General features: G+C 36.4%; 1 protein-coding gene across 1 annotated transcript in view; it reads right to left on the bottom strand.

Annotated features, from left to right (window-relative positions):
- Window positions 1-1451: 1451 nt before the first annotated feature.
- TSEN15 (tRNA splicing endonuclease subunit 15) overlaps window positions 1452-12786 on the bottom strand; it is a 35316-nt gene continuing 23981 nt past the window's right edge. The window contains exons 4-5 of the mRNA XM_082702937.1: window positions 3374-3515; window positions 1452-2871 (exon numbers count right to left, since the gene is read on the bottom strand). Coding sequence (XP_082559063.1) covers window positions 2851-2871; window positions 3374-3515 — 163 coding nt within the window. The 3' untranslated portion in view covers window positions 1452-2850. The remainder of the gene's footprint in view (window positions 2872-3373; window positions 3516-12786) is intronic.

The raw sequence follows: 12786 nt of genomic DNA, 5'->3' as shown, positions 1-12786 counted from the left end.
ACATAAAACTCATTTATATTTTTATTTATGCCTATTTCCCACAGATTGAAGATAAACGTTGAAGTGCACCGCTTCTCAAGCTAACCTACTTCTAGAGTCTGAAAATTCGGTGCTTATTTAGCACTGCCCTCTGGTGTCCAAATGGATCACTTTAGATTGCCCTGAGTCTAAGAGTAAAAGCTACTGTTAATTAACGGGTCTTCAGTCTGCATTCATTCATTCACTAAACATTTACTGAGAGCCTAGTGTGTGTGGGTTTGTGGTATGTGGTGGGAGACAGAGATGTAAAAAAAAAAAAAAAGGACTTGGTTCCTTGCTGTGTTTCTAAGCAGCCCAGAGCCTAAGAAGAGACAAAATTAACTGCAATTACACAGTGACTTGATCACACAAGACAAATCACTTTACCTAGTGGAATGAGACAGTCAACAGCTGGGTTGTCTCCCTTTCCAAACTGTTCCAGACCGCAATATTAGGAGGTATCTGGCTGGTTTTGGGCAGAACAGCTATGGTGAGGTACACAGGAAATATTCTGAAACAGAGAAGACTTCCCAGGACATACAATGAGACTGAGGCCTAATTTTAAGCATTTCTGTGGGAATCCTCTTTTCGAGTCAACTCCAGAAGATACTTCAGGTCTTGTAGTTGCCTAGGGACTCATTGGTTACCAGGTTGGATATACAAATCTAACATTCATTAAGCCTTACATTTCTTTCTGAGAATGCAGACAGACTGCAGAATGTTTTTCTCACACTGTGATGAAAAGCCTCAAAAGGAATCAAATGGCAGAGACCCCAAGAATTGATCATAAACCATTTTAAGATCCTTAGATTTGCAAAGTGCTAACCAGAGTCACAGAAACATATATCGTTCTGAATGGGTACATCTTCAGACCTTCTGGGAAAGCAGAGGGAATCTGAAAGAATTGCCAAGATACTCCATCAAGAATAAATGTGAAATTCAAATATCATCAAAGGAAAGCAGTCAGGAACTACTGCAGACCAAGAATGATACTTTACACCATTTTATAATGTTTCCACTTTTTTGCCATTTTTCCATTCTTGTTCTTGTTGTCTTCTATAGGTAGCTGTGACTTGCTTCTAACCAAGAGAACAGGATGTACTTGACTACATAGTATGATTACGAGATCCATCTTGCTGAAACTGTCTTCCTTGCTGGCTTCGAAGAAGCAACCAGATGTGCTGGCAAGGCCCATATGGCAAAGAGTTGAGGGTGGCCCCTTGCCAATGGCCCCCCAGAAATAGACTATCAGTCCAAAGCCCATGGGGAACAGAAAGCTGCGAACCATGAGGGAGGAACCTGACTCTTGCCCAGACAAGCCTCAGAGGAGATTGGCTTGACTGCAGCCTTACAAAGGACCCAACTTTGAGATATTAAATGGGTGTTGTAAGTTACTAACTTTGTGGTAATATTATGCAATGACAGGTAGCTAATACAGATCTCAAGATTATTTTTTATTTTAAAACATTATTAAAAAGGTAATACAAATAAAGAAAAAATTATAATACTAAAGAAAGACGAAGTCACCCATTTATTGCTCTGCCACCCTATTATAGGAACAGTCATTTACTCTGTCACCCTTTTACTATATGCTTGGTGTGTCGCTGACAGCCATGACCTTACCCATTCATAGCTTGCTTTTCTAATTAAATATTTTCTAATTTTTCATTTATTATTAATTTTTAATGAGTATATAATATACCATTCATTGGCTATCTATCTGTTTATTAACCATTTCCTTTACCAGGGGTTGGCACATTATGGCCACGCATTTGTAAATGAAGTTTTACTAGAACACAGCCATGCCTATTTATTTACATATTGTCTATGGTTGTTTTTGTACTATAAACGCACATTGGAGAAGTTTTAAGAGAGATTATATGGTTTGCGAAGACTAAAATCTTTCTTTTCTGCCCTTTGCAGAAAAAGTTTGCTGACCCCTTCCTAAAACTCCTAAAACTTTTAAGGGATCTATTATTTTGGCCATTATAATTAATGCCACTTAGAATGTCTCTGTGCATATAATTTTTATACTCTAGGCAACATAATTGGGAGTTATTGGGAGTAACTCCACAAAAGTGGAGTAACTGAGTCTATTTAATAAAGATGTCTTTAAGTCTGACACTGTCCCTTACTATCTTTCTTGTAATACTCTAACTCTGATATAATAAGGGTGGTGGTGATAAGAATGGAAAGCAAGGCCTAGTACTTCCTTTATTAGGTAGGAAGTAATTAATCAGTAGCACCTCTCTGGTCCCTATGAATCTAGCATGTATATAACTTTATACTCTGGATAAGCATACCTTTCTTCTGATTTAAAGTCAACAGTAAATGCCACATAAAAACCAATGGAAAGAAAACTGTTACTTTCTAATGGGGATTTAAAAGCAGACTGAGCAAACTCTCCAGGTGTCCATGTGTCCAAGAAATGCCATCGCGGGCTACCTGAAGTGGCCAAAAGGCACTGAGAGGGTTGAATTAGAGAAAGGTGACAGTCTCAACAATGTGTTAGCAGAGACAGCAAGGAACAATGAGGCAGCTATGGGTGGGGGATGAGAGAAGAAACACGTGCTCCACCTCTCTGAACACATCCTAAGCACCAACTTGTATATAACTGTAATTAAACTGTGTCCAGGTAAAAAAGTTCTAGAGCAACTACCCTATACTTATGAACAAAAAAATTCTTCTATCTGGGAAAGTTTTATTCTTCAAAAAGAAAAATCTATGGAATGGGACCAGCTAAGTCAACCCTAACTATCTCTGAGATAAAAGATGAACCAGGCTGATGGGTCTCAAATCCAATCCCACAGCGAGCATCAGGGAGTACAGGTGTCATCTTCTAAGGGAAATATTCTGCAACATAAAAAAAAAAAAAAAAAAAAAAATCAGGATGGACTTTTCCCCCAATATATAAGGTATTTTAAAAGCAAAATCAGAAAGATATTTAATGTAATTATACCAAATACACCAACAAAGTATATCAGGAAATCATACATAACACATTTATTTCGTTAAAAGATTTCTGTCAAAATGTCAACCAATTTAACACTTTCTAAAGAAGTGTTCTTTTGGCTAAAGCTATTATAAGCCTTTACATCCCACCTCAGTTAATTATCAGATAATATCATGACTTTATGAAGTACTCTGGGAGACTAAGGGTCTAATTATTTTTGTGGAAACTAGGAACATATTACTTTAAACAAAACAGCCAAATTTCTGAGGTGTGAAAATCAGATCATTATTTTTTCGAATTTTCATATTGCAAAGGAAGCTGAATGGCTTGATTCACACTTAAGCTTATGTCATTATTTTCCTCTTTTTTTTCACTGTTTACTGACAGTTGCTCAAAACTGACCTGAGGGTCTGGCAGCATAAATCCATCAGTAAGTTTATAGTAGACTATTGTGGAATCGGACTCCACTATGGCCAAAGTAAAAGACATTGGCAAATCTGGATCACCTTGCAATTTCCGAGATGCCTTCAAAATCTCCCTTATCCTGAAAAACAAACAAACAAACAAACAAACAAACACAGTATATTTAGGATTCATAGTCACTCAATCATTAATAAGATCAAATGCTGTAAAATCTTGGGGAAGAGGTAGACAATAACATTATATCTATAATACTAAGGAAATGTCTGAAGGCTCAAATATAAACCTCTAAAGTTGTCTCATGTAGAAAATCCTGCAAATAAGAGACATTTACTGACTTTCAGTCCTCTTTAGGATTTACTCCTCTCTCCTGAGCATCACACATGGAAGAAGCAGACTGTGTTCAGGAACCTACAGAATGGGGCACTAACAATATCCAGTGCACTTATGGCCCACGGATACTGGGCATTCATTTTCCAACTTGGTAGCATATCGTGGAACATGTTATTGGGGTTTGCTTTTAAAGAAAATAGATAATAAACATTTCTATGTTTCCATATGGTGTCCATCACTACCACCTTTAAATGGCTATACGTTATCTATCGACTCAAAATTTACCCAATTATTTCCCGATCCTTATAAAGTTCTTTCAGGGCTCTTGTGGGGAGAAGGTACTAATAAAGATGTGATTATGATCTTTCTGTAGGTAGCTGTTTCTGTTCAGTCTTTCTAAGGTCAGACTTATGAATATAGACATTTTCATGGTTCTCAGTATGTATCTGATACTTAATAAAAGCTAAGAGAAAAATGGAGAGAGAAAACTTTTTCTTGTAAAGTTGTCTATTGAGCATCAATGTTATAAAGGCTTTCAGTTTGCTTGATATGGAAAATAATCTAGTATCTCCTATATACTTCCAAGTGCTATTAACTTTTATTTACTATAAACTAAAAATCCTTATTACCTATTCTACAAAGCCTGTGTTCAATAATTCAGTAAAGTGTAACCTCCAGAGGAGCTTTCTTAAAAAGACAAATAAAAAATGATCAGTTGATTTTGTTGGTTTTTTTCCCATTAAACTAACCAATTCTCCAGAAATTGGAAAAAGATTTACTGGCACATTAACCTGCTAAAATGAATACGTAAATAACTCAATACTCTTCTTTTCTTTAGCAAATGTGTAATTTATCCCCTTACGTTCTCTTTCCCATCACTTAGCAAAATTTCTATGGTCACTCTTCACCCATCCTATTAGCTATTGAATTTATAAAGAATCTAAAAAAAAAAAAAAATCTCTGCTTTGAAGTATTCTTACTACAATAATTACAATGCTTTTTAAAAAAATCTGTAGCAGAGACCGGAGATTTCAGTGATTTAAAAGCAGCAAGAAACTTCTAGATAAGCTGAAATTAATTTTTTTTGCTAAATTCTCACTTAATCACTTATAATATGTCATACAGTGATAACTAGTTTGTTAAAACAGTTACAAAAGGCTGCTTACTTAAGTTTACACAGACATGTAATTATTTAAGGAGAGACTGAATTTCTAAGTTTTTTCCCTCATAGTCAAAGCATTTCTAAAATGACCTTGAGTGAGTCAAGTCAACAATATGGTAATACTTCAGTTAAGCATAAATGTCAGGCAACATTTACCGGATGTATAAAATCTCTCCACCTGGCAAAATCTTAATTCCCTTTCAAGAGTTAAAGAAACATCATCATCTCTCCTAATTCTTCCAGGTCACCTTACCCCAAACTCTAGGCCAAGTTATGTATCTTGGAGGAAGCTTGTGCGAACCTACATTATGTTATACACTACCTTGCATTCATACTTCTAAGTGTGTTTTCCACTGCATTATACCCATTTGAGTATCAAAGCTAAAAAAAAAATTGCCCAATATGCCCAATATTGTAGTAGAATACTTGGGCAGAGTGAATGAGTGAGGTTTTCTGAATGAAGATTTCATATGGCTAAATATATTTCTGACAAATACTTTTCTAAAGTTTATTATGTAATTCTATTACACCAAATAAAAGCTCTATCTTGACAGATCAGGATTATCATTTTTGGTACTTACTACTGTAGATACCACAGTAGGTCGTATACCAAAGAACTCCCTAGAATTCAATTTCTTAAAAGTACCTGAAATTTGCTTGCTTTTTGTTCATCAAAACATTTTATCACTTGTTTCTCCATAACAGAACTTGGTATACCATAGTCATCGGTTTTTTCATGGCCCTTGAGCTAAGAATGGTCTCTAGATCTGTAAATGGTACATTTGAAATGGCAGTATAAGTACCTACATAATAGCTTTGATTTTGCCATTTTGTCCACAAAGCCTAAACATTTCCTACTTGGCCCTTTCATAAAAGGTTTGCTGACCCCCATTTCATACTGTAAAAAAGGTTCAAAGTAAGAATTGTAAGAAATGCTTGTAAGGGCAGTGTACTTTTTTTTCCCCAATATTATCAGAGAAGGAGGTTCTACTTCTAATTAGAATGTAGAAGAAATCGGGGCGCCAGGGTGGCTCAGTGGGTTAAGCCTCTGCCTTCGGCTCAGGTCATGATCTCGGGGTCCTGGGATCGAGCCCCGCATCAGGCTCTCTGCTCAGCAGGGAGCCTGCTTCCTCCTCTCTCTCTGCCTACTTGTGATCTCTCTCTCTGTCAAATAAATAAATAAAATTTTTTTTAAAAAAAGAATGTAGAAGAAATCAAAGACCACTATTCCTACCACAACAAAGAATTAAAAAATCCGATTTGCTTAAAAATATGACATTTTTCTTTAAAGACATCAAAGAAATGTAAACACAAACAAGGGTAAAGGAAATAAATTCTAATGAGAAATGAGCCCTTTCCAGGTAAGTGGAGACCAAGAGATAAGCCACTTCTATCTCTAAGGGCAAATGCTGTGTGCAGGCGCAGTAGCTAGAAGAATGAGCCAGTCATGGGCAAGCAACTTCACTGTGACAAAAGGAAACCATCAATACTGGGAACAGCTACGCATGAACTAGCATGGTGGACTGAAATCCAGAGTGACACCAGTCCCTCCAGTTCACCAATTCTCCCTTATGGGACTTAAACTGCATTTAAGTGACATGACAGCATGAGAAGCTGGGGAAGGAACTGGAAAATAGCAAGCAAGCTCTAATCACAAAGCCCTGATGAAGAGAGCGTTCTGATCCCATTCTGAAACCAGAAGAAAACTGGGATAACTAAAGTTGCAACTCAGCCATGACTCGTTTTGACTTCTGGTTAGATTGACTAAATCAGGCCATGACCCTACTTGCCAGAGAGAGGAAGGATGAGTTCCATGGGAGCATGGACATCAACATCAGTCTTTTACTTACACACAGTATCTGGATACAGTGAACAAGTCTAAGCTATGTGAAGAAGCAAGAAAAGGTATCTAATAATCAAGAGCAAAAGTCAATATAAGAAGACCTTCAGAAAAACTAAAGTTGTTGAAAAACTGAGATGTTGGTTGGAATTAATAGCTAAAGACACTTAAAATAAGCATTATAAATGTTAGAATATCGAGGAAAATGAGTAACAAGATGAAAAATTTAAGTAGAAAAATGAAAATTCTAAAGAAAACTGACATTCTAAAATTAAAAAATATATATATCCTCCAAGTATTGACTAGGCTTAATGATACACTAGATACAGACCAAAGAAAGGACTTAGTAAGATTGAAAACTGGTCACAAGAAACTTAACTGAAATAAAAAGAGAAACAAGAATCTAAAAAAACACATCAGAGGCCTTTGGTACAATATCAGTTTAACATGTATAAGTGGAATTACAGAAGGAAAGGAAAGAAAATGGTGTAGGTCTTAATCCATTCAGGATGCTATAACAAAGTATCACACACTAGGGTAGCTTATATATAACAGAAATTTATTTCTCACAATTCTGAAGGCTGGAAAGCCCAAGATCAAGGTCCCCTGACCTTGTTCTTGTTCTGGTGGAGGTCCTCTTCCTGTTTCAAAGCCAGCACCTTCTCACCGTGTCCTTCCGTGGTGAAAGGGGAAGGATCTTCATGGGTTCCTTTATAAGGCACTAATTCCCTTCATGAGGGCTCTACCCTCATGACCTGACCTCTCAAAGATCCCACCTCTTAATATCATCTTTGGTGGTTAGGATTTCAATGTATGAAATTTGGAGGACACATTCAGACTCTAGCAGTGTAGAAGAAATTGCTGAAACTTTTCCAAAATTGGTGTTTCTGAATGTAAAGTGACTCTTACAGAGAGCATATAGTTGGATCTTGTTTTTATATGTAATCTCACAACTTCTGCTCTTTGACTAAAGTACTTGATCATTCATATTTAAAATTAATATTGAGGGGCACCTGGGTGGCTCAGTGGGTTAAGCCTTTGCCTTCAGCTCAGGTCATGATCTCAGGGTCCTGGGTTTGAGCCCACATAGGGCTCTCTGCTCAGTGGGGACCCTGCTTCCCCCTCTATTTCTGCCTGCTGCTCTGCCTGCTTGTGATCTCTGTCAAACAAATAAATAAAATCTTAAAAATAAAAAAAATTAAATTAAATTAATATTGATATTGTTGATTTATATCTGCTGGTTTGCTATTTGTTCTCTCTATATAACATGTCTTTCTCGTTTCTTGGTTCATCCTTTACCACTTTCGTTTTTATTAAGTAGACATTTTCTAGTGCATTTTAATTTCCTTATCTTTTCTTTAACCATACTTTTTAAAGTTTCTAAGTAGTAGTTCCAGTAGTTCCAAATTTATCATAATTAATCTCAGATTAATACTTAATTCTAACAAACTATAGAAATGACTCCAATAGTTTCATTCCTTTCTCCCTCCTTCGTGCTCCTATTGTCATATATATCATGCCTATATATTATATACTCAATGACACAGGGTTATAATTATTGCTTTATACAATCTTATATCTTTTTAAAAAGTTAAGAGGAAAAAGGGGACGCCTGGGTGGCTCAGTTGGTTGAGCAGCTGCCTTCGGCTAAGGTCATGATCCCAGCGTCCTGGGATCAAGTCCTACATCGGGCTCCTTGCTCCGCAGGGAGCCTGCTTCTCCCTCTGCCTCTGCTGCCACTCTGTCTGCCTGTGCACGCTCTCTCCAACCCCCCTCTGATAAATAAATAAAATCTTAAAAAAAAAAAAAGAGGAAAAGGATAAAAAACCATATTAACCTATATATTTAATATTTCTGGTACTCTTCATTTCTTCAAGTTACTCCCTAATATCATTTCCTTTTTTTTATTTAAAAATTTTTTTAAGTTAAATTACCCAACATATAGCACATCTTTAGTTTTTGATGTTGTGTTCGATGATTCATTAGTTACGTATAACACCCAGTGCTCATGGGATCACGTGTCCTCCTTAATGCCCGTTACCCTGTTACCCCATCCCCCCACTGCCCTCCCTTCTGCAACCCTCAATTTGTTTCCTAGAGTCCAGAGTCTCCAATGGCTTGTCTCCCTCTCTGATTCCTTCCCATGCATGTTTCCTTCTCTTCCCCTATGGTTCTCTGGAATATTCCTTATATTCCACAAATGAGTGAAACCGTATCATAATTGCCTTTGTTTCTATATAGCTCCATTTCCTCCCCCATCCTTTGTTAATATTATAATATATATATATATATTACTTCTTAATATGCTATAAGCATGGTCAGGTGATTTTAAACAGAGGTACATGGGCAATTCAAAAGAGAAAGTCATTTCAACACATGGTGCTATAATTACAAATAGGATTATTATACACATCAGTGGGGGGTGGCATACATGAAGAGTCTTCAAAAACTGTCAAGTAGTCACAGGATACAAATATTGTTATACAGTACTTACACCAGCTTTGCCACCTTGCAAATTGGGACATGTCTGTATCTACCGCCCTCCCCTTGAAAAATAACTTCCACATGTGTTGAATCACATGACAATTAGCTAGATTCCTGTTCATATGAGAGATTTACTTTAGAAAGAGATATTTAGATGGAGCAACCATAGATATTGATCAGAACTTCACTGCACAGCACTCATGGGAATTGATACTCTAAAGCCATCAACTTTAAAGCACTTTAAAGTACACCAACTTTAAAAAAGTTTCTTTAAAATAATCTGGAAAGACTACAAATACATGGAGGTCAAATAACATACTACTAAGCAATGAATGGTCAACCAGGAAATAAAGGAAGAAATAAGAAAGTACATGAAAACAAATGAAAATGAAAACACAACAGTACAAAACTTCTGGGATGCAGCAAAAGTTGTTCTAAGGAGTGAAGGTTATAGCAATACAGCCTACCTCAAGAAGGAAGAGAAATCTCAAACAACCTAACCTCGCACCTAAAGGAGCTAGAAAAAGAACAAAACAAAGCTACCAGAGGGAAGGGAATAATAAAGATAGAGCATAAATAAATGATAAAGAAACTGAAAAAAAAAAAAAAAGCAACAGAAGATCAATGAAAACAGAAGCTGGTTCTCTGAAATAAATCAGTATATTTGATAAACCTCTAGCCAGGCTTGTTAATGAAAAAAGAGAAAGGATTCAAATAAAACCACAAATGAAAAAGAATAAATAATAACCAACACCACAGAAATACAAATAAGCAAAAGAGAATATTATGAAAAACTATAGGCCAACAAGTTGGAAACTTAGAAGAAATGGATAAACTTCTAGAAACATATGAACTACCAAACTGAAACAGGAAGAAATAGAAAACTTGAACAGATTGATAACCAGCAAAGAAATTGAGTCAATAATCAAAAAAACTCCCAACAAACAAAAGTCCAGGACCAGATGGCTTTACAGGTGAATTCCACCAAACATTTCAAGAAGAGTTAATTAATACCTATTCTTCTCAAACTATTCCAAAAATCAGAAAAGGAAGGAAAATTTCCAAATTCATTCTGAGGTCAGCATTATCCTGACCCAAACTGGATAAAGACACCACTAAAAAAGAGAACTACATCTGTCCACACAATCACAACTCTGTCCTTTGTACCTCCCAGCTGATGACCTTCTGCCACCGTAGAGGGCAGACATATAATTCTACATCTTAGGCTGATTTCATGGGTGTTCAGAATGGCTTGGTGGATATCCAGCTAAATTCAGGGGCCTGGTTGAAATGGAGTCCCCCACTGCTCTTGCCCCTCCCCCTGGAAGGAAGTCCATGGGGGAAGGGAAGAAAATCCAAAGTGGAAGAAATCAGAGAGGGAGATGAACCACGAGAGACTATGGACCTCGAGAAACAATCTGAAGGTTTCAGAGGGGAGGAGGGTGGGGGGTGGGAGTAACAGGGTAATGAGTATTGAGGAGGGCATATGTTGTGATGAGCACTGGGTATTATATGCAACTAATGAATCACTGAACACTACACCAAAAACTAATTATGTACTATACAGTGGCTAACTGAACATAATAAAAAGAAATTAAAAAAAAGAGAGGACTATGGGCTAATATCCCTGATGAATATAGATACAAAAATTCTCGATAAAACATTAGCAAACTGAATTCAACAATACATTAGACAAATCATTCACCACAATCAAGTGGGATTCATTCCTGGGTTGCAAGGGTGGTTCAATATTCGCAAATCAATCAGTGTGATACATGACATCAATAAGAGAAAGGGTAAGAACCATATGGTTATTTCAACAGAAATAGAAAAAGCAACTAACAAAGTTCAACATCAATTCATGACAAAAACTCGCAACAAAGTAGGTTTAGAGGGAACATACCTCAACATTAAATAAAGACCATGTATGAAATACCCACAGCTAACATCACCCTTAATGAGGAAAAACTGAGACCTTTTCCCCTAATCTCAAAAAGAAAACAAGGATGTCCACTCTCACCACTTTTAGTCAACATAGTACTGGTAGTCCTAGCCACAGCAATCAGATAAGAAAAAGAAATAAAAGGCATCCAAATGAGTAAAAAAGTAATAAAACATTCACTACTTACAGATGACATGATACTATACAGAGAAAACCCAAAAGACCAAAAAGCTGCTAGAACTGGTAAATTCAGTAAAGTCACAGGATACAAAATCAATGTACAGAAATCTGTTACATTTATACATACCAATAACAAAGCAGCAGAAAGAGAAATTAAGAAAACAATCCCATTTATAATTATACCAAAAATAAGATACCTAGGAATAAACCTAACCAAAGAGATGAAATACCTGTACTCTGAAAACTATAAAACACTGATGAAAGAATTTGAAGGTGACATAAAGAAATGGAAAGATAATCCATGCTTATGGAGTGGGAGAACAAATATTGTTAAAATGTCTCTAATACCCAAAGCAATATTCACATTTAAAGCAATCCCTATCAAAATAGCAACAGCATTTTTTCACAGAACTAGAACAAATAATCCTAAAACTTGTATGGCAGCACAAAAGATCCCGAGCAGCCCAAGCAATCTTGAGAAAGAAAAGCAAAGCTGGAGGCATCATCATTCCTGACTTCAAGTTATATTACAAAGCAGTATGGTACTGGAAAAAATATAGACACAGAGTTCAACAGAAGAGCACAGAAAGAGCACAGAAATAAACCCGCAATTGTATGGTCAATTGATCTTCAACAAAGCAGGAAGGAATATCCAATGGAAAATAGATGGTCTCTTCCACAAATGATGTTGGGAAAACTGCATAGCAACATTCTTCTGAATGAAACTGGACCACTTTCATACACCACACAAAAAATAAATTCGAAATGGATTAAAGACCTAAATGTGAGACCTACAACCATAAAAATCCTGGAAGAGAACAGGTAGCAACTTCTTTCTAGACATGTCTCCTGAGGCAAGGGAAACAAAAGCAAAAATAAAATATTGGGACTACATCAAAATAAAAAGCGTCTGCCCAGTGAAGAAAACCACCAACAAAACTAAAAGGCAATCTAAAGAATGGGAGAAGACACTCACAATGACATATCTGATAGAGGGTTAGTATCCAAAATATATAAAGAACTCATAGAACTCAACAGCCGAGAAACAAATAATCCAATTTAAAAATGAGCAGAAAATATGACCAGACATTTCTTCAAAGATGACATACAGATGGCCAGCAGACACATGAAAAGATGGTCATTATCACTTACCATCAAGGAAATATAAATCAAAATTATAATGAGATATAACATCACACCCGTCAGAATGGTTAACAACACAAGAAACAACAGGTGTTGGCAAGGATATGGAAAAAAAGGAACATTCATGCAGTGTTGTTAGGAATGCAAACTGGTCTAGCCACTGTGGAAAACCGTGTGGAGGTTCCTCAAAAAGTTAAAAATAGAACGACCTTATGATCCAGCACGGTCATTTACTCAAAGAATACAAGGACACTAACTCAAAAGTGCACCCCTACATTTATCACATTATTACAACAGCCAAGATATGGAAG

Source organism: Mustela nivalis (genome assembly GCF_964662115.1).
Source record: "Mustela nivalis genome assembly, chromosome: 16".
In the NCBI taxonomy this organism is placed as follows: Eukaryota; Metazoa; Chordata; class Mammalia; order Carnivora; family Mustelidae; genus Mustela; species Mustela nivalis.
This window is presented reverse-complemented; position numbering and strand designations above follow the sequence as displayed.